The sequence below is a fragment of the Crassostrea angulata genome, chromosome 9 (assembly GCF_025612915.1).
Source record: "Crassostrea angulata isolate pt1a10 chromosome 9, ASM2561291v2, whole genome shotgun sequence".
NCBI classification, from domain to species: Eukaryota; Metazoa; Mollusca; class Bivalvia; order Ostreida; family Ostreidae; genus Magallana; species Magallana angulata.
Window position 1 is genome coordinate 35,619,917 of NC_069119.1, and position 27,470 is coordinate 35,647,386.

The window sequence follows — 27,470 nt, forward strand, 5'->3', positions numbered from 1 at the left end:
TCTGTATTAAAAAAAACGTATAATTTATATTGTGCAGTATTATTTACATTCTAATTGATATTATATATCACAAACTGTTTACGCTCGTATATCACAACATTATACACGGAGGACTTAGCTGAATCATATTTTACGGTCAGTTTTGACATCAAATTGTCTAAAAGTTTAAAAAAAGTGAACATGAAAAAAATATCAAAGGCTCAAATTTGTCTGTTTGATGTGTATAATGATATCTGAAAACCGTTTAGACAGAGCTTTCCTCAGTAAGAAGATATACCACTTAGAATAACTATTTCTTGCAATCCATGAGCGCTGCCATATTGTTAAAATCATAACCTCCCTGCTGGGTTATCTCTAAGCATCTAAGAGAGGACAGCACTGATGCTGAAGTCAGTGAGACACATTGCATTTTTAGACACGTTTAGTAACAGAGATAAAATGTCATCATCAAAATGTGAATTGAAACTTGAATTGATGTTAAGAGTTATCATTTTTAAACAGTGTTCATGGAGGAAGATTTTGGATCTCAGAATGATGCATTCCCACCAGCAGTTAATGTGACATGTAACTAGAATAGAATGTCCGTGGGTCAGTGTTATTGTGACCTATTTTTTTTTGCACTTGGGAATTTCTTGTTTATGAGTTTAAACATTATGTGTGCTACATAAATGAGCACACAAGGTGCATTGCTCGGCATCCTGATTTTTAAAAAGTGTCTTAGTTCTGTTATTCTTCTGACAGCATAAACAGAACCGGCGTACATATCATCAAGATCTTATCTATCAAAAAAGAAAAAAACAAATCTGAAAAATTTCCAGGGCATTTAAATAAAAAGTAACGGTAAGAAACCCCACAAAGAAAATGAAAGTACTAAATCCTTGTCTTCTCATGACAGTACAAAATTTTTCTTCACATCCAGGCATATATTTTCTTCGTAACTTTTATCAACTCTGTACATAAACACTGGCCTAGTTCGAACATTGACCCAGTCACAAGCAGCAATGTGGCTTATTTACGTCAGAGAACAGATGCATGCTGGGGAAAATGGATTACCTTCATAAACCTTTCACTGAGAGTGTTGAATTGATAAAATCTCGTGATAGAAATAAACAAAAGGTAACATACTGTAAACGTATTACATTTGGCTGTGTATTCTATTTAGCGCTTTTGGCGGAATGCAACTTCCGCTAAATCAAGTACATCGCTAAATGCAATACGAATTTCCGCCAAATATTGTACACACCAAATATAATACGTTTACAGTACCTCATTTTTAAGTTTCAAAAGGTTTTTAAAATTTATTAAGCAACAATTAATTTGTTCATGTTCACTTTCTTTAATGATGACCGACGCAAATTAAAAATATGTTTAAAAACACTGTTTATTTATCATATTGAGATGCTTTTCTATTACATCATTTTTTTCCATTCAGTATTTGAAAAAAAGGATTTTCAATTTTTTTCCTCAATCAGCAATTGTGGGACAATCATACCCTGGGTCAGGATTAAAAAAAACTTGAATCTACACATCCCCAGTTTTTTTCCTGACAAACTGAATTTTGAGATTAACCAAACGAACCCCCCCCCCCCCCCCAAAAAAAAAAAAAAAAACTTATCTTAAACTCTCTCTCTCACTTGTGTGGCCTCAACTTATATCTTGTGGCCCAGCCTATCTCATGATTATGATAGGAGCATATTTAAATATTTACCTATGGTGTTACCACACAAATTTTCGTTTGTATCCTTTTTGGAGAAGATTTTTTAAGATTTTTTCTATTTTTCCAATCAAAAATGAACTCCATTTTTATGGCTTAACCCGTTCCTAAGGGATTATGCTTTGAGCAAAATTGCATCTTTATATCTGAGGATGTTTTCACAACTAATTTTGATTTTCTGGTGAAATGGCTTTAATTTAATTTAATGACTTAAAGAGCACATTTATTTTGTAGGAATGGTTTCCATGATCTTTTCCTTCTTTTGTAGGCACGATTAATCGAGTTGAATGTTAACTTGCTAATATCTTATCATGCCAGAGTAGGGAGACTGGTTTTAATTTTTGCAGCTGTGAACCGTTCATAACTTTAAGGATTTTGTTTTCAATATTTCCAATTTGAAATCATTTTATAGAACAGAAGACTTTTTAAATTTATTTTTAATCATTATATTAAACATTTATTCTTTATGCCCGAGTTGACTTTGTATATTTTTGTTGTCCTTTTTGTATGCGTAAGTAACAACCTTAATTTTACAAACGAAATAAAATTGTCATATTAACATACAATTCAAGACAAGGTCTATACATCTAATACTAGTACATTGAGACATTTGTTCAATTTTTAAACTTGATATATGCATTACATATCTAAGATTAAAAAAACCTTAATGTTAGTTTCATGCATAGGAAAGCAATTTCCCTGAAATATATCGAACACAACCTCTCATTAGGTCTTGTTAATTTCCTTCACGAAAAAGTACGACTTTGATTAGAATAATTTAAAAAACATATTGATAAAAACGTTGGATAACAAAATAACAGATGTAAAAAACTAGAATTCTCAACTTACTTATTTAGGATATGTATTTTCCCCATAAAGAGAAATGATAAATTTGATTTAGACTATCAGATGTCTTATCTATGGCAATATTTTGTAAACATTCACAAAAAAAGTTTCTTTATAACATTGTAAGGAAATGGATAGAGTCAAAACCTTTTGCGATTCTGTGGCTTCATTGATATTCAGTGCTATCAATTTTCGTGGAAAAAGTGAAAACCAAAGTGTCAAAGTTGCGTAAATTGAAGGCCAATGACACTATCTATACAAATTGTTTGTAGAAATTGCACTTCAATGAACATTTAATTTCATGGATAAACGTATGAACGAAGTACACGAAAGTTGGTATTCAATGATTATTATACATATGTACAGCAGTAAATCTTTACGGACTGATCAAAAGCGTTATATCTCATATAAACAATCACGAATACATTTTTATCATCTTTATCTCCCTTTGTTTTACTTTAAATTATTCAAGGTGGATGAAAGAGGATAAAATATATCTTTTTACTGCAGAAATAGCTTGAACGCATTCAGTTTAAAACATTAACATTTTGGGACTTGTAAAGTAAACCGCTATCTGGTTTGAACCAGTTTTAACAGGATCTTTCCCGATATACTAGAAACATTTTTAATTTGTTTGTTCTTTTATATTTGAATACCATCTTTTTATATAAAAAAAAGTCATTGCTCTGTTACATTTTATAAATCGTACCTGTTTGGCAGGTAAAAGTTGAAATTGACACCCCTGAGAAAACCATTGTCAACCGACGAGAAGCGATGGTTGACAATGGTTTTCAAAGAGTGTCCATTCAACTGTTGCCCTCCCAAACAACACTTTTTAAATTTATTATACCGAATGTCTTAATTTTAAAGAAAATTTTTCTGGAAAGACCTGAATTTTGCTAACACTGGGAGGGGGGGGGGGGGGCAATAGAAAGGATTATATACTGCATTTAAAACAATCAGATTTCAGGAATTAACTTATACACAATATCTTCTATTCCTTTCGTCGTACATGTACATGCATTGTCAGCTGTTTTGTAAGTCGAACAATTCTGACACAACATAAGGGTTGAAAGACGTTTTGTTTTATTATCACGTATAGCGCAAAATGTATTCTTATCCTTAATGATATATCTTAACAAAATGTATCTAATTCATGAATGAATTACAGTGATATTTCTTTGATTACAAAACATGTATTTCCTTGCGTTAACAAAACCTGCTTTAAATGAAAATTTTTGTTTGAAATTATCTTAAGTAGAGATATAAAAAATATGAAATCTTGATAAAAATATTGAATGCATAGTTCTTATATGTCAACCTGTAGGAGGACCTTGTTCATAATACGTAAGCAAACCATTTTTGGGATCGATATATTATTTGCTTATTTTTTTTTTCGTAATTTGGTCCAAACATGTCTAATTGATTGCTATCCTTTAATTCCATTTTCATCATTTTTTTGTAATTTTATGATACTCTTTTTAGTTTGAAGGATCGCAAAATTGGACAATTACATCCTAATTTGTAATGTAACTAAACATTTCACCAATAAATATCTCTATTTCATAACATTTACATATTTCATCTTTTTTAATAACTTTAAAATAGATTCCGTAGCTTAATATTCTACAACTTGATCTGAAATTTCCAATATGTTATCTAATTTAAAGATGATGTATGTGAATCTACACGAATTATAGCATATTTTTCCAAACGACATACAATGGTATCTGTTTTCTTTCGTTTTTAGAACATCATCAAAAGTCACGTGCGAGTTTCATACCTTGTATAAGACAAGAAAATATTTTTAAAATTTGAAAATCAATATTTACAAAATAATTTAAGATTATTATCATGTTCTCTGAATGTCATTAACTGATAACAAAAAGAAAAAAGAAAACAGGAGGGGATTATATAACCTTGATATCCAGCCAGCTGAAAATTTTACTGGGACACTATCCTTAATGCCTGAATTGCTTTTTAGAACATCATATAGTCTCATGAATCAAAAATTTCTATATAAATAGAGAAAAAAATATATTGTATGTCAAAGAGCCGTGGGGATCTCAAAATGAAGGTGAGTAAATACTTTTGATAATTCTTTGAACTGTGTATCAAACTTTAATGAAATGGTTTTGTCATCAGCGTACTCAAAAGTTCTATCTTGAAACTTGAAATGTTATAGTTTTAACTATTAATGATCGATTATTAAATTTAGAAAAATAGCATTTATTCAAACATTATAGAATATTTTTTCTGAAGACGATTGATATAGCCTGAAATGACCGCATTTATCCAGTTCTCCTAAATACCAAAGTCCAAGTTTTCTTGATTGAGGCTTATTCATAATAATAAGTTATTGGGAACATTCCTTTTAAAAAAAGAATGAATTAACAAGGACAACTTTATGTGTAATTCTGTGTAAAATATGTTTTAACGCTATGATTGCTAAATAATTAATTTCATTTGTTTAGTCACCTTTCAAACGTTACAATTAGACTTTTGTTAGACAAAACGGTATTCATTTATTTTTTGCATTTCAATGGAGAAATTAAATACCTAACGCATGTGAGGTAGCAGTAAGACTAAAAATATTGATTTTAATAGCCACTGAACTTTTTAAAAAAATCATTGTTAACGTTCCAAATCTTCTAATATTTAGCTTTCAAGGTTTTTAGCTATTTAAGGAAGGCGGACCCAATTCATTTCTACAATAGATTTTTTATTCAAATTTTTATATAATGTTGATCAGTTAATGGTGAGTGAAAATCAATTAAAAAAATACATGATCATCGACTTCCTTATTTTACTGGGGGCGTTTCAAAGTTTGGGTACGAAAATTCTCAGATATAATAGAAAGTAATGGGAATTTTCTGGGGTGTGGTATAAAAATTGATATTTTAAAAATTCTGCAATAGATTTTTTACTCTAATTAAATTGTAATATTAAGAAGTCAATAAGCTTACAGATGAACAGAAAAAAAATGTAGGTCATCGACCTAAATTTTTTAAGGGGTTGTGTCAAAGTTCACTGCATGGTTCATTTTCCTTCAGAAATGTCATTGAAAAAGGACATAATTAATTATTCCTGACTTTACATTAACTGTTGTACATATATATTGTTAAGTTAAGGTATAAATTCATTATCTACGAGATTAAAAGACTACAAACTTACTTTGGGCGTTTTAGGATGTATAAACCGTGGAAATAGTACGGACTTGTCGCAAACAGAGGAAATTCGGACTATTTTTTTTTTTTTTAATTTTTCTCCACTAAAAATATTTTGGCATCACAAATTATGTTTTGATCTGTTAGTCAATATACCTCTTTAATTTTCTGTCGGTTTTAATTCATTTATTTCTTAAAATCTGTATATTTCAAGGCAACGTGCTTGCTGCCACTCACACAATACATGTATACGATTCACTGATATAAAAAAAAAACATTATAAGTAATTCTGTCTATTTTGTAAGCAAAAGCAAGTTTTATAACAACTTACCTTTAGCTAAGTGGTTAGATCGATATATACAATGCAGGACTGAACACTGCTAGCTAGTTTATAGGAGAGTGGATTCTTTAGGCATGTTAGGGAGTCGGACGGATCGATGTGAATAACGTGAAATAAGAAATGGCCACGGCCACGGGCTACCCTTTTTATGAGACTCAATAACCTTTCTAAAAAAAGTGCCAATAGTTCAAACAATATCATGCACTCACATGGTACATTATCAATTGTGTACGGCAGGGCAGTACGTTATTCTGATTATTCATGCCTTCCGTTTTGTCTATATGACAGCTAGACAACAAAGTACAATTACGGTACCTCCTTTACTACACAGATTTGTGCGAATAAGTTATAAAGAAAACAATGCTAAAATTTCATTAATGCCATTCTCTTTATATACTAATCATACGATTTTATAATCAACACTGCAGATAATTAGTGTTCTGATAATCAATAAAACTGAATCAAATACATATATATTTCTGATATAGTACCCTGTATCTTGTAAAATCATATTATCATCTATAGCACCTATAAATTCTGCAGTCAAAATAATTGAAAAAAATATAGGTGAATCTTAAAAAACTACAAATTCTCCTCATATTTTCTTTCACAAGTTTGTCATCTACCATATTCCAAGCTGACAATAGATTAGAGCACACATCAAGTATCTACGTACTTATCTACGTACATACATAAATATACAAAAAACACATTCAAATCAAAATGTCCCCTGTAACAACTATTAATTGTTGTAATTCATCAGAAAAACTACAAGGTACATGTACATGTAAGTTTCAAAATATTCATATGTTGAATTTAACTGCACAAATATGATAGGTTTTTGTTTTTGATATAATACATGGCACTATTTTCTTTATCGATCTGCATATCTTAGTCAAAATAGCTTTACACATATGGTTACATGTAGCTTTGAATAGTCTAGCTATAATCCTCCATAGATAAATGTATATGTACTATATATGCAGTACGCTTTCATATGAACTAAAATTTAATGACATGTATATGTTGCTACGTACATTTTCATATTTGTTCATCAATAGTACATTCATGTTGAATATAATGTTATTATAATACTTTATAAGATGAATAATAGAAAACCCTAAATTATTCCAGTGGCTATATAATCACATATTATGTATCTCTGAATTTTGCGAAATATAAGATATATACATGTACAAAACCTATGCAGCATAATTTGCCTTTCTATATCAAAACACATGTATTTACATTTGCATCACTCTTCTTGGAATTCAGCTCTGAAATGAGCTGCAATGTTTTCAATTACTTTCATACATCTGGTGACCCTAACTTTAGCATCTTCATTTTTCTCCCCAAGTAGTAACTGCAGTCCATCAAATCCGCCTCTTTTGAATGCCAGGAGAAGGTGCATATATCCTAAACCAGCTTTTTGTATTTTGCCACAAATGTGTTTGGAAATTACTGTTTTAGATACTAAAGATGACAAAGAATGTTTGGTGGGTACAACACCCTTGGGAGACAACTGTGATGAATAAAAAAAGCACTGCTCTGATATCAAAATTTCAACATTTCCCTTCTCAAAAACAAGTCTTTGAAGAACTTCTACGTCTTTTTCTGCATTATGTGCATCATATGTGACATTTAGTAAGGACTCCACTAATGTTTCTTGCTTGTAGTTTTTCAAAAAATTTGGATACATGATTTTGAACATAGGAAGAGTATCAGAAAACCCAATGACTGTTTTACAAAATTCCCCCCATAAATTGTACAAATGTAGCTGATTAAAAAGTATGACTGCATCAAAATTTCGACAATTGTGAGCTGCAAGATAAACACCCTTGCCATTCTCAGATAAAAAAGAAATGAAGTCAAGAAAAGCATTGACTGGGTGATGATGGATAACCTCTTTTCCTTGGTTGCACATAGTCTTTCCATCAAAGGTGATGCCTGTGACTTTTGATGCCTCAGAGGAAATGTTGCAGGACAATGGAGTTATGTATCTACTGAAGCTTGATGATCCATTGGATGCAGCTATTTGAACAATACTGCTGTGTCTACCTGGGGAAAAAATCAGTCATGTAATTCTGAAGAAAATTTAATAACAAGAAATTAAATAAAAAGCTAAATAATAATACTGGGCGAAAATAACCCTGTATGCAGTACTGTCCATTGGTATCGTCTGCAACCAGAGTCCAGAGTCTGCATAAATATCTCATAGATTGGAGAATATATATATTGGCTTGCGATGAGGGACCATGTATTTCAGAGAGCAATCTTTGCAAAGCTACAATTTAAAGACAGCATGCACAGTCGCTGTAGATTTCTGGTACCGGTAAAGAGTTCACCGCTAGACGCTTGTCTCCTAAATTGTTAAGTATGAAGCATTTAATGCATAAAGTTGATGAAGACTTGTAGTAACTAAGTTGGGTGGCTCACAATTACAAGTTGTGCAGAAAAGATTGAGGTTTAACAAAAGACTTGTTAAAACATGGGATAAAAAGAATCTCTCAGGATTTTTAGCCAACTTCTTTTTTGTGCTTTCTATCCCCTCATTGGATAAAAATCATATTTTATGCAAATCATGAGAGATCCTATATAAATTAAACTTACTCAATCCTGTTGTTTCTAGATCAAAACAAATGCATGTTTGAGGTTTTCTTTCTACAGCGGGAATTTCTTCTGTACATAGGTCTGCTGCACTTTTCTCTGAGGATAAAAAGTTAATAATGATTAATCTTAAAAAATTAATGTGTACATAATTTATTGTGGTCAACTTAAATTAGGTGCTTGCACCCAAAGGCTTTGCTAATTGACAGAAATAAAGGGCACTATATATACTCGTACCCATGATATCTGTTGCGTAGGTATCTCCTTCTCGCACTTCACATGTTTTGGTCTCTTCTAGCCTTTCCACTTTAAGAAGAATTCGTCTTCTCTTGTACTTTTTCTCCTTACACATTATCTTCTTTCGCTTCACTTCTTTGTTCATAATGTTTGCCCTTGAAACAGTAGAATTCCCGGGGCTTAGTCCAAGATTTTGATGAACCTAAAATCCATTAAGGAAAATAAAATAAGTTAAAATAAGACAATTTTTTATGTCACAGCAGTAATATCAGAAACAGAATGTTAACAATCTAAAGTATCTTTGAAACATTTAGGAAACAAATTCAAATTTGTACCTTTGCAACATAGTCATAACCTTCATTTTTTTGACAAACAGCAGCAGATAACCTGTGGGCTAAACTTGAGCTTTCGGAATAATGTTTGTCTTTTGGGGCTTTAGATCTCAGGATGTTGTTGAAACTCTCATTTACATTGCTTGAACCCAGTTTGGACAGCTTTTCAGCATCTAATGTTTTGAAGATACTCATAAGGTCATTCTTCAATGAATTATTGGAAAGATCCAGACCCCATGGCAGGTTCTTATGCTTTCCAGTGGGATTTCCTTTAAAAGAACACCAGTTACCACAGTCATCATGTTCTCCAAACTGGTGCAAAACAACACTTTCCAAGTTCTCTTTGATTGCATATATATTTCCAGTGTTCTGTGCTATCATATAACTGAAACTTTTCAGCAGGGCATTAATGGTTTTAACCGATAATTCTTTTGGGTACTTCGTTTTCAATTTGTACAGCTTGTTTGACAAATTTTTTTTCATATGATTTTTGTCACTGACTTTTTCTATAGTAGAATTAACTTCTTCTCTAGCTCTTTTAAAGGCTGTGCAGTCATCATCTCCAATTAATGTGGCAACAGGGGCATCTGAAGATTTTGCATGTTGGAGCATCTCAACAATCATGTCTGGCTCCATGGCTTTCGCTGAACCCACCCAGTTTTTCCTACATTTATGCTTTATTGGGGTTCTGTTTGACTTTTTGGCAACCATGCATTTTCTACAACGCTTCAACCTGCTTGAAAACCCGACCACTTTGCCCGTTTTCAACCCAATCAATGATGCTGCACCTATAAAACATATGTAAAACAAATTATGTAAATCTATGAAATGTTGGCTGCCTGTGGGGGCATTCATGGTGTAACTTTACATCTAGTTCATATATTATATATATATATATATATATATATATATATATATATATATATATATATATATATTCTGTGTTGTCTTTCATTTTTAGAATTTTCTCTATGGAAAAACCGGACTGTGCGATTTTTTTTTTTATTAAACAATATTTATAAATCATGCGGGGATCTAGAGGGGGGGTCGGAGGGGTCCCGACCCCCCCCCCCCCCCGGAAAATGAAAATTTATTAAATTTACATAGTAAAATTATTACAAATATGCCTCGGACCCCCCTGACAAACACAATTATCCTTCAGACCCCCCCCCCCTGGAAAAATTTTCTGGATCCGCGCATGTAAATATACCAAAAATATATACACACAAAAGGAAGATCCTTTTTCACTAAAATCAAACTAACCTGATAAACTGTTGTAACATCTACCAGATCCTCTCTTCTGAAAAGTTCCATCTGCAGATACTGTTATACCCATCGATGTGTCACTTTGTTGAACACTTCCTTGACTATCAAAAGATGACTATACCTTAATAATTTAATTCTGGTTGTAACGCAGTATTTGATTGGATAGAAAAATTTAGTTAAATTTTTATAACCTGGTTTGCATGTCACAGGATGTCACAATGCACTAACGTCAATAAGGTACTAATCCACCTGATGTTAATTTTGAATTTTGAACAGATAAATATTCATTTTTAAAAGTAAAACGTACCCAATTTGTATGGTAAATAACAGAAAATTAAATTATAAGGAATGAACTCGATATCTACACAAGTTATACTCGTATAACCTGGGTTAGAGCAATTTACGATTTTTATAATCGGCTTTGCTGATTGTAAAGCATAAACTGCCCCAACCCAGGTTATACTCGTATAACTTGGGTAGACATTGAGTTCATTTCTTAAATATTTATAGCCCATACTCTTTCAAATTTTTCAGAAATTTATCTAGAGTCTGCAGCTACATGTATAATGTGTATTGTATCTTTTACATCTGAATATTTATACACACACACACACACACACACACAAATACCTGTCTTTATCTACATTTCTGATGACATTCTTTTCAAAAGCAGTTGTTTTCTTTTTATGTTGTTTACTTGTGGACTCTCTTGATGGCAATCTTTCGTCGCCTGAAAATGTATAACATAAAAATGAATGTGAAGTTTATCTTATTCTTAAATGCAAGTACATTAAAAATGTAATTGAATAAATAATTTAAAAAAACTGCTGCAAGTTGGAATTAAATTTTGATATTGAGCATTATATATGTATTAAACATTTTGGAATAAGTTTTCTGGTTATTCACAAATGAAATTATTTTATTCCTTTGCCTAGAAAACAGCTGAATTGCACCACCACGTGTTTTAATCCAGATAAAAATAACCTTAGCAGTAGCATTCTAAGACTACTTTGAAATTTTACGATGTATTCCGATTAACTCTATCCCATCCCCCCAACAAATCAGGATTTTCAATATTGGCTAAAATATTTATGCAATGTATGACGGATCACTGATATTGCATCTTTAATGTAAATACATATCATAATGTAGATTTTCCTTAGCAAATATGGTTTTAATGTTTAATACTTCTTCTAAAACACATTCATGTTTCTCTACTGCTTATTCTGTATAATGAAGATGATAATCTTGTATATAATTGTATGTGGGCAAAAAACAATACCAATTACATGTGTAGCCAGGTATTTGCATTCTCTATCTCTCTCTCCTCTTTCTCTCCCTGTCTCTCTCTCTGTCTCTCCTCTCTCTCTCTCTCATGCAATACTCTTGTAAATTATCACTTTCAGATGGAAAGAATTTTCCAAAACTTTTATCATTAGGACACATGCATATATTTCTTTTTTCACTAAATATTACCTGCAACATCATTGTAATCATCTTCATCAAAATTAGCATGCATGTTATCTGTTGACACTGCAAGGCTTTCTTCTGGGACATCAATTTCATTCCTTCTCACCTCTGTAAAATATCATACTGACACATGTATATACATGATTAACTTGCATGTCTGAAAGGAATTAACACTATTACTCTCTCTCTCTCTCTCTCTCTCTCTCTCTCTCTCTCTCTCTCTCTCTCTCTCTTAATACTTTTGTAAATAATCCCCTGTCATTATATTTTTCCAGATGAAAGAATGTTAAAAGATTTTTATCCTATTTCTTTTTTCACTAAATATTACCTGCAACATCTTTGTAATCATCTTCATCAAAATTAACATGCATGTTATCTGTTGACACTGCAAGGCTTTCTTCTGGGACATCATTTCCATTCCTTCTCACCTCTGTAAAACAACATACTGATATGTATATACATAATAAACTTGCATCTATGAAAGAAATTAATTCTCTCTCTCTCTCTCTCTCTCTCTCTCTCTCTCTCTCTCTCAATACTTTTGAAAATAATCATTATATTCTTCTAGATGGAAAGAATGTTAAAAGATTTTTATCCTATTTCTTTTTTCACTAAATATTACCTGCAACATCTTTGTAATCATCTTCTTCAAAATTAACATGCATATCTGTTGACACTGCAAGACTTTCTTCTGGGAGATCAATTCTATTCATTCTCACCTCTGTAAAATATCATATTGATATATACATAATAAACTTGCATGTATGAAAGGAATATTCTCTCTCTCTCTCTCTCTCTCTCTCTCTCTCTCTCTCTTGCAATACTTTTGTACTAAATAATCCCCTGTCATTATATTCTTCTAGATGGAAAGAATGTTAAAAGATTTTTATCCTATTTCTTTTTTCACTAAATATTACCTGCAACATCTTTGTAATCATCTTCTTCAAAATTAACATGCATATCTGTTGACACTGCAAGACTTTCTTCTGGGAGATCAATTCTATTCATTCTCACCTCTGTAAAATATCATATTGATATATACATAATAAACTTGCATGTATGAAAGGAATATTCTCTCTCTCTCTCTCTCTCTCTCTCTCTCTTGCAATACCTTTGTACTAAATAATCCCCTGTCATTATATTCTTCTAGATGGAAAGAATGTTAAAAGATTTTTATCCTATTTCTTTTTTCACTAAATATTACCTGCAACATCTTTGTAATCATCTTCTTCAAAATTAACATGCATATCTGTTGACACTGCAAGACTTTCTTCTGGGAGATCAATTCTATTCATTCTCACCTCTGTAAAACAACATACTGATATGTATATACATAATAAACTTGCATCTATGAAAGAAATTAATTCTCTCTCTCTCTCTCTCTCTCTCTCTCTCTCTCTCTCTCTCTCTCTCAATACTTTTGAAAATAATCATTATATTCTTCTAGATGGAAAGAATGTTAAAAGATTTTTATCCTATTTCTTTTTTCACTAAATATTACCTGCAACATCTTTGTAATCATCTTCTTCAAAATTAACATGCATATCTGTTGACACTGCAAGACTTTCTTCTGGGAGATCAATTCTATTCATTCTCACCTCTGTAAAATATCATATTGATATATACATAATAAACTTGCATGTATGAAAGGAATATTCTCTCTCTCTCTCTCTCTCTCTCTCTCTCTCTCTCTCTCTCTTGCAATACTTTTGTACTAAATAATCCCCTGTCATTATATTCTTCTAGATGGAAAGAATGTTAAAAGATTTTTATCCTATTTCTTTTTTCACTAAATATTACCTGCAACATCTTTGTAATCATCTTCTTCAAAATTAACATGCATATCTGTTGACACTGCAAGACTTTCTTCTGGGAGATCAATTCTATTCATTCTCACCTCTGTAAAATATCATATTGATATATACATAATAAACTTGCATGTATGAAAGGAATATTCTCTCTCTCTCTCTCTCTCTCTCTCTCTCTCTCTCTCTCTCTCTCTCTCTCTTGCAATACTTTTGTACTAAATAATCCCCTGTCATTATATTCTTCTAGATGGAAAGAATGTTAAAAGATTTTTATCCTATTTCTTTTTTCACTAAATATTACCTGCAACATCTTTGTAATCATCTTCTTCAAAATTAACATGCATATCTGTTGACACTGCAAGACTTTCTTCTGGGAGATCAATTCTATTCATTCTCACCTCTGTAAAATATCATATTGATATATACATAATAAACTTGCATGTATGAAAGGAATATTCTCTCTCTCTCTCTCTCTTGCAATACTTTTGTAAATAATCCCCTGTCATTATATTTTTCCAGATGAAAGAATGTTAAAAGATTTTTATCCTATTTCTTTTTTCACTAAATATTACCTGCAACATGTTTGTAATCATCTTCATCAAAATTAACATGCATGTTATCTGTTGACACTGCAAGACTTTCTTCTGGGAGATCAATTCTATTCATTCTCACCTCTGTAAAATATCATATTGATATATACATAATAAACTTGCATGTATGAAAGGAATATTCTCTCTCTCTCTCTCTCTCTCTCTCTCTCTCTCTCTCTCTCTCTCTCTCTCTCTCTCTCTCTCTCTCTCTCTCTCTCTCTCTTGCAATACTTTTGTACTAAATAATCCCCTGTCATTATATTCTTCTAGATGGAAAGAATGTTAAAAGATTTTTATCCTATTTCTTTTTTCACTAAATATTACCTGCAACATCTTTGTAATCATCTTCTTCAAAATTAACATGCATATCTGTTGACACTGCAAGACTTTCTTCTGGGAGATCAATTCTATTCATTCTCACCTCTGTAAAATATCATATTGATATATACATAATAAACTTGCATGTATGAAAGGAATATATTCTCTCTCTCTCTCTCTCTCTCTCTCTCTCTCTCTCTCTCTCTCTCTCTCTCTTGCAATACTTTTGTACTAAATAATCCCCTGTCATTATATTCTTCTAGATGGAAAGAATGTTAAAAGATTTTTATCCTATTTCTTTTTTCACTAAATATTACCTGCAACATCTTTGTAATCATCTTCTTCAAAATTAACATGCATATCTGTTGACACTGCAAGACTTTCTTCTGGGAGATCAATTCTATTCATTCTCACCTCTGTAAAATATCATATTGATATATACATAATAAACTTGCATGTATGAAAGGAATATTCTCTCTCTCTCTCTCTCTTGCAATACTTTTGTAAATAATCCCCTGTCATTATATTTTTCCAGATGAAAGAATGTTAAAAGATTTTTATCCTATTTCTTTTTTCACTAAATATTACCTGCAACATCTTTGTAATCATCTTCATCAAAATTAACATGCATGTTATCTGTTGACACTGCAAGGCTTTCTTCTGGGACATCATTTCCATTCCTTCTCACCTCTGTAAAACAACATACTGATATGTATATACATAATAAACTTGCATCTATGAAAGGAATTAATACTCTCTCTCTCTCTCTCTCTCTCTCTCTCTCTCTCTCTCTCTCTCTCTCTCTCTCTCTTAATACTTTATATTCCTCTTAATGGAAAGAATGTTAAAAGATTTTTATCCTATTTCTTTTTTCACTAAATATTACCTGCAACATCTTTGTAATCATCTTCATCAGAATTAACATGCATATCTGTTGACACTGCAAGGCTTTCTTCTGGAACATCAATTACATTCCTTCTCACCTCTGTAAAATATCAGACTGATATAAACATAATAAACTTGCATGTATGGAAGAAATTAACACTCTTTTTCTCTTTCTCTCTGAGACTCTCCCCCATTAAACTTGACCAGTTATTTTCTTATCACCTGTTTGCCTATCATGCATTATATCCACTTCATAACATAATTGTTATGCAGTAGATAAATTGCATGTAACAAATCTTTAATATTTCACTGCATTGACTTCACAATTTATTTCCAGGTTACTGTTGATTTCACTTTATGATATAAAATATGGATTTATGCAAAAAGTGGAATTAAAACATAATGGGTTTATGCAAAAATGTACAACTTGTTTGAAAAAAAATATATACCATTACAAATAAAGAGGTCCTCTATTATGAATTATTATAAGTTTATAATTTCCCACTAATAATGTTTTGATAGATTGTAACAGTGATCAATTTTTTTCAGTTTATTCACTCAAACCATGAAATGGTACATGAGGTCATTCAGTATAATTATACATTTCAATAGTCAGAGGTACATTTTATAAGTGAATAGATAGGTAGTAAATAAATAGTAAATAAGCATAAATATATAATATATACAATGAAAGTAGGAAAAGGTAGAATTGTGGAGGACAGACTATTATATTAGACTATAAATTTTTATAATGAAATAACATATTTTTTTCAGTTTTGTAACATTATTACAAGACATAATTCATACAGTAATTTATGAATTTACTGATACAGGGATTTTAATCAACATCTTCATCACAAAAGAAAACAATAAGCATTGAATGCTTATTTTGGGATGTCGTCGGTCCTATAACATACCAGGCCGTGCAGACAAATTGAATACCGCACGTTAGGGGAAATATACACTGAATGTAAAAATTGGGATATGTTGACATTGCAGATTTTCAGAGTATTGGTTCTGCAACTTTTTCCAAAATGGAAATATTTAGGGTAAATATAGACACCGATTATAATATCATAAGAGACACAATTTACTGTCAGATTGTAATTTGTGCAAAGGAATTAATTCATACCTGTTACAGTACATTTAACTTCTTCTTTTAATGCATCTTTTACTGAATTTTCTGCCAAGTTTTCAAGTTCTTCTCCAATTTCTTCACACCGCCTTCTTAAAGTTTTGACATTTATAGATGGCAAATTAAGTGTAGAAAGGAAGTTGTTCACTTGAGTGGGTCCAATCCCAGTATGATACATTGCTAAAGTAAAACACAATAATGACAATTAATACAATGTGAAAATTTGACATAATTTACAATTTTCCATAGGTTTCTTGCTTTTACTCTTGTAACTATTTGCAAGAGCAAAATTGCATATAATTAAATGCACATGTTCATTGTACATGTACATTAATCCAGGGACAAATACTGTTGAATCATTTTTATTTGTCTGGGTCAATTCTTCTTGGGTAGCCAAAATTTTCCTGGTTCATGGGGACAAAATTTCGTTGGTAATGTTTGGATAATTTTGAAAAATTATAAACAATTGGTTGTTTATTTGTTAGTGGGAATGTAAATTCATGGGCAAGGGTTACACACAAACGCCACATTGGTCTCCCATGAACAATGATGATTCCACAGTATAATATACATGTACATATATATTCCAGAGTGTGATCAATTTCACGTCAATTAATAGCATATTATTAAAACAGTGATATATTCTCCAACATTTCTTTACAAGACATGTACATCTGTATCAAATTCATCATTCATTTTACAGATTTAGTTTGTTTTATTTTGTCATAATTCATATTAAATGTTAGGATGCCCTCTATTTATTCACATACATGTACATATTCATTTTGCAGTTACATTTTTATAACTTTACCTGATCCAATTTTTGAATTGACATCAAATATCTTTGGGCCAGGTTTTTGTTGTTCTTGATGCGTTTTTCCCATGGCTACTTTGTTTACGTGTTTGCACACGAGGCATGTGATTACTACATGGCCACACACTCCAGATGGGAAGACGCCTAACGCATTTTTCAAGTAGATATCGTTATCACATACTTGGCAAAATAAATTGTCAATGAACAATTTCAAATCAATAATAAACCGGTAGAAATTAAGAGGCTTGAGTCTGTCAAACTGAAATGAATCTTCAAGGTAATCCGGGTGCAGGTGGTGAGTAAAGGCTTCGTCATGGTCAGATGTTGACGACTTTTCAGTGAATTTAGACGCGTAATTGTGATCAGATTCAATAACAGTCTGATATATTGGCTGATTGCGGGCTTTAACAATGTTATCTTGACGGATTTTTGAATGAATAAAATCCTTTTTAGAGACAAATTTCCCTTTTTTCCGAAAACAGTTGTCAACAGACATTGTCGTCTGTTTTGACAGATGAGCTTCCGGTGAATGTCGTAAACTTAATTTCGCTTCTTAAGAATTTATGAACATCGTTTGAAATATCACTGATATTTCTGTGTAAAACAAATTAGTTTAGTGGAATGAAAAATTTATTATTTACTCTTATTCTGATGTACCTTATTACGACAGTCATATTCATAGCATATGCGCGTATTTCTGCGCAGAGGCGCGAAATCTTGAATTGGGTCCGCCGTCCTTAAATTACACCATCTTGTAAATATAGTAATAAGTTTCAAAATTCACGTTATGAGTTTTACAAAAATAGATACATGGCAATTGTGCATTTCCAAAACATTCCTATTTATTCTATATTGTCACAGTCTTTCTTCTTTGCTTAAAGTAGATCTAGAGCTCTGTGATGTCACACTTTTTTATAAAACTTTGAATTCTTTAAAAATTGTGCAAGATAGTTTTATTCATTTTATGTGAATATAATCAAATGGATGTAATTAGAATTATTGGTAGGTTCAAGATATTTTCGCACTTAATTTTATACTAAATTTCCAAATTTTAATATATTTTATCTATGCAAAGGGGAAATAACTCTTTTTCTGACTTTTCTCTCAGTTGTATGTTGCTATAGTTTTTCTTATTCCAACGATAAATTTTAAAATAGTTTTGTAATTTTAGTTTTCTGATAAAGCTGACCTTAAAATTAAACAAGAAAAACAAATATCTGCCTACAAGATTTTACTTTTAACAAAAAAAATATATTTTTCTAATACTAAAATATGCTTTAGTTTATGTTTATCTGGCATCTGAAAAAGTGTGATGACATGTATATTTTTTCTAACAGTTGATGACATTTACGTCTATTAAGTCAAAATTAGTTCGGTTTTTCAACTTTCCTCAGAGAATTTTACCAGTATGGAGCTACCTTAAGACATTTAAAAAAATAGATATGTGACTCAAACCTACATTAAAATCACAAATCAACTTCAAGTAACAATGTTATGTTATGTTATGTTTTTGAGTACCAAACAAAAAAAGTGGTATGCGTTGTGTATTCAGTATACTTTCAGACTCAAATTTGTCGTATGTTTACCGGACCCTTAGAAAATACTTTTGTGATTTGGATATATATAAATAGTTATAGTTATTTAACTATAGAATGAAGAAAACAATGATTACTTATTTCAACATTATCAATTTCAGCCAACGCTAGCTTGTTTAGCTCTTGTATTTGTCCTTGCATTCCATGGACAAGTTGTGTCAGCCCAAGAGGAAGATCCAAAAGCTGTTGAAGACGGTGCCGCAATCAAAGCTGCGGCGTTACCTCCCCCTGTTTCTGGTGATCAAGAAAACATGTCCCCGGCAAATCCTCCAGGAGAGAGTCCTGAAAGAAGCTTCCCATCTTCTCATGGATCTAACTATGGTAGTTACGATCGAAAGAAATGTTGCTGGAAAAGCGGACCTAGTGCGCCATACCTTAACGTTAGAAGCGTCAGTCAGTCTGAGGAAGTCAGGTAAAGGCCCGTGTTAGAGACACGTAATGGCACTATGCCATTCAATTAACTTAAATGTAACTGAAAGGTCACTTTTAATTGTTTCCTATCGTATCGCAGGGATCTATGGTGTTGCAATATTTCTGTTTACGTACAGTAGCACGCGCTGAAATTGACATTTGACGTCGGAATCATTTTAAACATAGTAAAAAGAGGCGGGCTTAACATCACTAAGGTATTTAACAGAGGATTAGTTTCTGGAAATATTTCCGTATAAAAAGATTTTTCGACGATATGATTTAACTACCGTTATATCATAGGACATGCTCATTATAGTGACTAAAAGAATTATTCTGCCATTCAAACACATTTTTGGGGTCATTTTTTAGCAACCATTTACTTGATTTAAGGCCTTTTTGCGTCATAAAGACGACTGAAAACAAAGTTTTCTTATAGTATAGGCGATTGACATATATGACGTCACAGCAGATAGCGCGTTCAAAATATACATATGAACTATATATGATATTAGTCAAATTTGGCCCCCAAAATTCGCTATTTTTAAAAAGATTCAGGTACATTAACTTCTTGTGTTATTTTATAAAAGAGTTGACATGAAATATGTTTTTCACCCATTTATTTGATTTATATGCACTCACTGGCAGTATATGACGTCAGAAGTGACGCTATTTTTATAATTCAATAAAAATCACCCAAAAATTGACATTTTTCTTATCTTTTTTCGAATGGGAAATATAGAGCGACTATTTGAACAAGAACGAACATTTTGTCACTTATAAGTATTGGAAAGATACATCTTTGGTGAAAATATTTTGTTTCTTCAAGTAGTCGCTCAATGTTTCCTTAAAGAAAAACTGCCTCAAAACAAGCCGTTTTATGCTAAAAATGAGAAAATGGCGGGAAAAGGTAAACTTTATGATGTCATATTTTTAAATTGTGGGCATTAAAATCAAAATGAAAATTATGAAAAAACTTCAGATGTATATTTGTACAAATAAAACAAAGAATTACAGTAAAATGGCGATGTTCATTTTAGGGGGCCATTTTAGGCTCAAACCATATATAGTCCTTTAAACGTTTATGCACAAATTAATCAGTTTCAAGAGTATATGTTTTAACAATGTCTAAGACATTGGTATTCATGTATATATATCTAGTAACATATTTAATATATAAGTGATTTGGGGGGGGGGGTGATTTTTTGGTTTGTTTGTTGTTTTTTTTTAAATATGATAAAATCTTTTTCAGCAGAACACAAAATTTAAGACCAAATTTGTATTCCTGATAAATAAACGATGCAAAAAAAATCATGTATTTCTTTTTACTGTAGGAGGAAAATAGAGTACACGTTGTCAAAAAATGAAGCAGTTAAAAATGCCATATCCAAGAAAACAATGAACTGTGAAAAAAGGTACTGCTTAACTCATTATTTCAATATGTTTTAAGTTGACAAATATTATCTGTTCTCTGAGACATTTTAGATACTGACGCTATAACTGTGCTTGGCAGTTTCATCAAACATGGATGAAGGAAGAAAAATTCTACTCATCTTTTTATTTTAGAAAATAAATTTATTTCCTTGCATGAAATTTCATAGCATATAATTAAAATATTCAGACTATTAAATATTTATTGCAACTATCATTTATCTCTTTATGAAATAAATTAGAGGGGGGTGTTTGTTTTTGTTTTTAGCTCACCTGAGCTGAAAGCTCAAGTGAGCCATTCTGATCAAATTTTGTCTGTCGTCCGTCTGTCCCTCTGTCCATAAACTTTTCACATTTTCAACATCTTCTCAAGAACTACTGGGCCAATTTCAACCAAACTTGGCACAAATTATCCTTACGCAAAGGAAATCCAAAGTTGTGAAAATTAGGGGCCACACCCGTTTTCAAGGGGAGATAATTAGAAATTAATGAAAAATTTCGAGAAATTTTCAAATTTCTTCCTCACAAGAACCATAAAGCCGGAAAAGCTGAAACTTGTGTGGAAGCATCCTCAGGTAGTGTATATTCAAAGTTGTGAAATTCATGACCCCCAGGGGTAGGGCGGGGCCACAATGGAAGGTCGAAGTTTTACATAGGAATATAAAGAGTAAATCTTTAAAAATCTTCCTCTCAAGAACCATAAAGCCAGGAAAGCTGAAACGTGTGTGGAAGCATCCTCAGGTAGTGTAGATTTCAATTTGTGAAATTCATGACCCCCGGGGGTAGGGTGGGGCACAATGGAAGGTCGAAGTTTTACATAGGAATATAAAGAGTAAATCTTTAAAAATCTTCTTCTCAAAAAATAATCAGCCAGGAAAGCTGAAACTTGTGTGGAAGCATTCTCAAGAAGTGTAAATTCAAAGTTGTGAAAATCATGACCCCCAGGGGTAGGGTGGGGCCACAATGGGGGGGGGGTCGAAGTTTTACATAGGAATAAATAGAGTAAATCTTTAAAAATCTTCTTTTCAGAAACTAATCAGCCAGGAAAGCTGACACTTCTGTGGAAGTATCCCCAGATAGTGTAGATTCAAAGTTGTGAAAATCATGACCCCCGGGGCGTAGGGTGGGGTCACAATGGGGGTCGATGTTTTACCTAGAAATATATAGAGTAAATCTTTACAAATCTTCTTCTCAGAAACTAATCAGCCAGGAAAGCTGAAACTTGTGTGGAAGCATCCTCAGGTAGTGTAGATTCAAAGTTGTGAAAATCATGACCCCCGTTGGTAGGGTGGGGCCAAAATGGGGTGGTCGAAGTTTTACATAGGAATATATAGAGTAAATCTTTAAAAATCTTCTTCTCAGAAACTAATCAGCCAGGAAAGCCGAAACTTATGTGGAAGCATCCTCAGCTAGTGCAGATTCAAAGTTGTGAAAATCATGACCCCCGGGGGTAGGGTGGGGCCACAATGGGGGGGTCAAAGTTTTACATAGGAATTTATATATAGAGTGAATCTTTAAAATCTTCTTCTCAGAAACTAATCAGCCAGGAAAGCTGAAACTTGTGTGGAAGCATCCTCAGGTAGTGTAGATTCAAAGTTGTGAAAATCATGACCCCCGTTGGTAGGGTGGGGCCAAAATGGGGTGGTCGAAGTTTTACATAGGAATATATAGAGTAAATCTTTAAAAATCTTCTTCTCAGAAACTAATCAGCCAGGAAAGCCGAAACTTATGTGGAAGCATCCTCAGCTAGTGCAGATTCAAAGTTGTGAAAATCATGACCCCCGGGGGTAGGGTGGGGCCACAATGGGGGGGTCAAAGTTTTACATAGGAATTTATATATAGAGTGAATCTTTAAAATCTTCTTCTCAGAAACTAATCAGCCAGGAAAGCTGAAAGTTATGTGGAAGCATCCTCAGCTTGTGCAGATTCAAAGTTGTGAAAATCATGATCTCTTGGGGTAGGGTGGGGCACAATGGAGGGTCGAAGTTTTTCATAGGAATATATAGAGTAAATTTTTAAAAATCTTCTTCTCAGAAACTAATCAGCCAGGAAAGCTGAAACTTGTGTGGAAGTATCCTCAGGTAGTGTAGATTCAGAGTTGTGAAAACCATGATCCCTGGGGGTAGGGTGGGGCCACATTGGGGGGATGTTAAAGTTTTACATAGGAATATATAGAGTAAATCTTTTAAAATCTTCTCAGAAACTAATCAGCCAGATGATTCTTTGTAATTGTTAAGACGTTGGCTCCAGGACAATTCTTTGGCCTCACAATAAGGTTCAGAGTTTGATGTAGCTTTATATCCCATATATAAACAATTATTAAGGATCTTTTGAGAACTGCAATAGTCATAATGATATGATTATAAAATCAGCCTGTTAGAAAAGGGACTAATGATTATAAACATAAGAATATCCAGGGGGAAAAATGGATTTAATTTATACAAAATCTACATGTATTATTGTACATTGTCCAGATAGTTTGTATTATGACTCCATTAAGCTGATTTTATCATACCTATTGTTCCTCAGGTGAGCGATGTGGCCCATGGGCCTCTTGTTTGTTTTGTTTTTTTTATTTGTTTACTTGTTTTGTGGGTTTTTTTGCGCATTTTTAATGGTAGAAAATGGTACATATACGGTTTTTCCCATAATAAATGTGCCTATAAACTTTGTTTTTTAATCTACACTTAAGCTTTGGAGTTTTAAACATGGGGCATCTTTATTAAAACACCAAACAAATATTTCGGTTTAATAATATCGAATTTTTTTTTTTTTTTTATTTTAAGATTGTTACCATTCTCAGGAGTTTTAATATTATACATGTACAAAGTGCATAAACGTTTTATAATCTTTCTTTATTAAACAAGTCACTGGGGATCAGAGGGTCTTTCAGACAACTGTCCATCCCGCTACCTACTAGCTACTGAGGTCGGATACTGGGGCAAAAAATGTTACATTGTGAGACCCCATCAGCAATGTGCGTCCTACAGAGATTGTTATAGTAAAAGGTAAGAATCAGACAGTAACGTATAAGAAATATAATTTAGATCTTTCAGGCTTGATACAATAAGTGGGGGTATTTTTGAAAAAAAATATTACCAGCTTACTGTTCAACTAATCTGGTTCATTAAGATTTTTCCGCTTATTCATCTTTGGTATGTTTCAACGCACTTCGAACAATTACGCACTTTGAAAAAAAATCAAAGTGCGTTAATTTTCGGATAAGTGCTTGATTTTGGAATCAAGTCAACGCACTTTGAAAAAAAATGCTCAGGGTTTAATTGAAATAATGGATACTTTTATGCATAACAAAAAATGTTGTTACCTTGTTAAGCTCGATGCGTAATATTTAAAAAATGCCAGCTCAGCTAGCTTGGTGAACTGTTCCTCGATTAGAATTTTTTTTCTTTTCTCAGAAGCTTATGTTGTTTGATAATTTATACATAAAGAGCAACTCAGGAGATTTTAATCAACTAAAGATGACATAAACTGCATCGCTTAGCAATCGCCTTGTCCTTTTTATGTATGCAACTTTTTTCCTATCAAGTACATTGGGATATGCCAGAAAAAATGAGCAACTGTAAATGATAATTGATAATTGAGATCAATATATATAACATATTTCAACTGGCTTCAACTGCATGATGTGAAAAAAGGATATGTTAGCAGTGTTTACCAAAAACAATATGACCTTTTAAAACATCAGTGAGAAAAAGGTACCACACCTTAGGCTTTATTTAAAGCTTATAATGATTTAATGTTTAGCAATGTAACGTTTTTAATAATGAATCATTTGATTAGAATTTTATCAACCGGTTTATGTTGAACCACTTGCAGATTCTTTAACACACCATTGGAGAAATTATTGTTTGTCTAGCTCGTTTCTACGATAACACGGTACTTAATATACAACAGTTTTTCTTTTTCTGTTCCTTTGCATTTACTCCGAGTTGCTGAATATCATGTGTTTTGGGTGAAAATATGAGTGGTAGAGGACATTCTTCCTGTAATCAATTAATGATGTATTCGTTGACCTTGGCTAATCCCAGTCTCCATCTCCTTTCTCAAAGATTGTAAATCAATTAGATTCACTAGTGTTACCAAATCATCAAATTATCAACAAATTATAAATTCAATTCCAGAATTTGTGATTTATACATATTTTTTTTCAAAATACGTTAAGTGTCTCGATAAGAAAAGTGTTGATATACATAACGCACTTTAAAACAATTTTTAAAGTTCGTTAACTTGGTCCCAAATTAAAGGCACTTTAGAATATTTTTTCAAAGTGTGTTGATTTGGTCCCAAATGCAACTCACTTTGTAGAATTTCTTCAAAGTGCGTAATTTTTTCAAAGTGTGTTGCCATAGGCACCACGATGTTCAAAGATTACCTATGTAAAATTTAAAGTTTTTATCATTATTATTGCACATAAATGATATACGTTTTTTACATGTATATAATGTGATTTCATCAAAAGTCGTTTAATACCAACAATGGAAAAACTTGTTATCAAACGTATCCACGAAATTCTAATAACAGCATATTGTAAGGAAATTATATTATCAGTCACCGAATTTATGTATCTTTGAATCTGTTTCAAGATATCCACGAAAAGTGATGGCTATTGATAAAATTGAAACTACGGTTTTCTTATGTTGTGGTAAATGGCTTATGTTCTGATCCTTAAGTAACCTTACTTATGTACTGATTGTTTAGTAAACTGACTTATGTACTGATCCTTAAGTAAACAGAACTTATACACTGTTCGTTGCGTAAACTGACTTATGTACTGGTCGATTAGTAAACAGAACTTATACACTGTTCGTTGCGTAAACTGACTTATGTACTGGTCGATTAGTAAACTGACTTATGCACTGATCATTCAGTAAACTGACTTATGTACTGACCATTTAGTAAACTGACTTATGTACTGATCGTTCAGTTAATTGACTTATGTACTGATCGTTTAGTAAACCGACTCATGTTCTAATCGTTCAGTTAATTGACTTTGGTACTTATCGTTCGGTAAACTGATTATGTACTGGTCGTTAAGTAAACTAACTTATGTACTGATCTTTAAGTAAACTGACTTATGTACTGGTCGTTTAGTAAACTGACTTATGCACTGATCGTTCAGTAAACTGACTTATGTACTGATCGTTCGGTAAACTGACTTATGTACTGATTGTTTAGTAAACTGACTTATGTACTGATCGTTTAGTAAACTAACTTATGTACTGATCGCTTAGTAAACCGACCCATGTTCTAATTGTTCAATTAACTGACTTATGTACTGATCGTTCGGTAAACTAACTTATGTACTGGTCGTTTAGTAAACTGACTTATGTACTGATCGTTTAGTAATCCGACTCATGTTCTAATCGTTCAGTTAACTGACTTATGTACTGATCGTTCGGTAAACTGACTTATGTACTGATAGTTTAGTAAACTGACTTATGTGCTGATCGTTTAGTAATCCGACTCATGTTCTAATCGTTCAGTTAACTGACTTATGTACTGATCGTTCGGTAAACTGACTTATGTACTGATAGTTTAGTAAACTGACTTATGTACTGATCGTTTAGTAATCTGACTCATGTTCTAATCGTTCAGTTAACTGACTTATGTACTGATCATTCAGTAAACTGACTTATGTTCTAATCCTTAAGTAAACAGACTTATAAACTGTTCGTTGAGTAAACTGACTTATGTATTGGTTGTTTAGTAAACTGACTTCTGCACTGATCGATGGAATGCCGATAATGTTGTTTGCAGATCCTCATATAGAGACAACCCATACATATGTACTGGTAATTAGGTAGACAATCCATACATATATACTGGTAATTAGGTAGACAATCCATACATATATACTGGTAATTAGCTAATATGCTGCTCTAGTTTATGAGCTCGTGTGCTGCTCTTGTTAATCATATCGCTTGTTGCTCTTGTCATATAACACTCCGGTGTTGCTGTTGATTATTAGCTCCTGTGCTGTTCTTATTAAGAAGCTCGAATAATGTCTAGTAGTTAATTAGTTCCTGTGCTGCTCGTGTTAATTTGCTTAATGCTGCTCTTTCTAAGAAGCTCTTAATTATCATGGGTGATATCTTGTTAATACGTTCCAGTGATGACTTGATAATTAGTTTAACGGATGTCTTGTTAATTAGGTCTTGTGCAGCAGGTCGTGGAGGTGATGGTGGTGGTGCCGGTGGAGGTAGAAAGAAAAGGAGCTCTTCCGCAGGAGGAGATCCTTGTTACAGAACGTCTAAGTCGTCCAGCACATGTCTTCCAGACGGCTACAGAACCTTCCAACTCTGGATCTACTGCGATTTCAGTGGCTTCAAACTGATCAGTATGAGATTGCCACAATGCTGTTCTTGTAAAAGATATAACCGATGTCGCTTTTCAGTACCACAAATAAGTACCTAAAAATATTTTTCTCTGTAATAAAACATTGAAAGATGTATTTTTATCCTCCATCCTGATTAATAAAATTTCAAG

The 27,470-nt window shown here is 32.3% G+C and overlaps 2 protein-coding genes across 4 annotated transcripts; one reads left to right on the forward strand and one right to left on the reverse strand.

Moving 5' to 3' along the window:
* Nucleotides 1–4,614: 4,614 nt before the first annotated feature.
* Nucleotides 4,615–27,470, forward strand: LOC128163091 (uncharacterized). The gene is made up of 5 exons (XM_052826579.1): nucleotides 4,615–4,637; nucleotides 19,226–19,536; nucleotides 20,867–20,947; nucleotides 23,831–23,971; nucleotides 27,137–27,470. Exons 1-5 carry the CDS (start codon nucleotides 4,632–4,634, stop codon nucleotides 27,396–27,398), a joined length of 801 nt encoding a protein of 266 aa, XP_052682539.1. The 5' UTR covers nucleotides 4,615–4,631; the 3' UTR covers nucleotides 27,399–27,470.
* LOC128163085 (uncharacterized) lies at nucleotides 7,175–18,265 on the reverse strand. Of its 3 annotated transcripts, XM_052826570.1 has the most exons (22): nucleotides 17,527–18,265; nucleotides 16,713–16,895; nucleotides 15,582–15,680; nucleotides 15,284–15,385; nucleotides 15,013–15,111; nucleotides 14,702–14,800; nucleotides 14,360–14,461; nucleotides 14,089–14,187; nucleotides 13,780–13,878; nucleotides 13,481–13,579; nucleotides 13,184–13,282; nucleotides 12,897–12,995; nucleotides 12,602–12,700; nucleotides 12,308–12,409; nucleotides 11,986–12,087; nucleotides 11,140–11,239; nucleotides 10,507–10,610; nucleotides 9,247–10,031; nucleotides 8,912–9,113; nucleotides 8,678–8,773; nucleotides 7,971–8,125; nucleotides 7,175–7,589 (listed from the first exon to the last, which is right to left on the reverse strand). In XM_052826570.1, the coding sequence occupies exons 1-22, from the start codon at nucleotides 18,023–18,025 to the stop codon at nucleotides 7,323–7,325; spliced, it is 3,690 nt and encodes a 1,229-aa protein (XP_052682530.1). In that variant the 5' UTR covers nucleotides 18,026–18,265; the 3' UTR covers nucleotides 7,175–7,322. The 3 variants fall into 3 exon arrangements, with proteins under 3 accessions (XP_052682530.1, XP_052682531.1, XP_052682532.1); XM_052826571.1 differs by lacking the exons at nucleotides 12,308–12,409; nucleotides 12,602–12,700; nucleotides 12,897–12,995; ... (2 more) ...; nucleotides 13,780–13,878; nucleotides 14,089–14,187 and having other exon boundaries at nucleotides 7,175–8,125; XM_052826572.1 differs by lacking the exons at nucleotides 12,602–12,700; nucleotides 12,897–12,995; nucleotides 13,184–13,282; ... (4 more) ...; nucleotides 14,702–14,800; nucleotides 15,013–15,111 and having other exon boundaries at nucleotides 7,175–8,125.

What these genes read in the sequence shown, in the direction of transcription:
- LOC128163091 (XM_052826579.1), top strand. An exon ending in AGTCAGTCTGAGGAAGTCAG is followed by an intron (nt 19,537 to 20,866) that starts GTAAAGGCCCGT and finishes TTTTTACTGTAG; the next exon opens with GAGGAAAATAGAGTACACGT. An exon ending in ACAATGAACTGTGAAAAAAG is followed by an intron (nt 20,948 to 23,830) that starts GTACTGCTTAAC and finishes TTATTAAACAAG; the next exon opens with TCACTGGGGATCAGAGGGTC.
- LOC128163085 (XM_052826570.1), bottom strand. Translation starts at nt 18,025, where the DNA reads ATGTCTGTTGACAACTGTTTTCGGAAAAAAGGGAAATTTGTCTCTAAA. An exon ending in CAATTCAAAAATTGGATCAG is followed by an intron (nt 16,896 to 17,526) that starts GTAAAGTTATAA and finishes GTTTTACTTTAG; the next exon opens with CAATGTATCATACTGGGATT. An exon ending in TGATTACAAAGATGTTGCAG is followed by an intron (nt 15,386 to 15,581) that starts GTAATATTTAGT and finishes GTTGTTTTACAG; the next exon opens with AGGTGAGAAGGAATGGAAAT.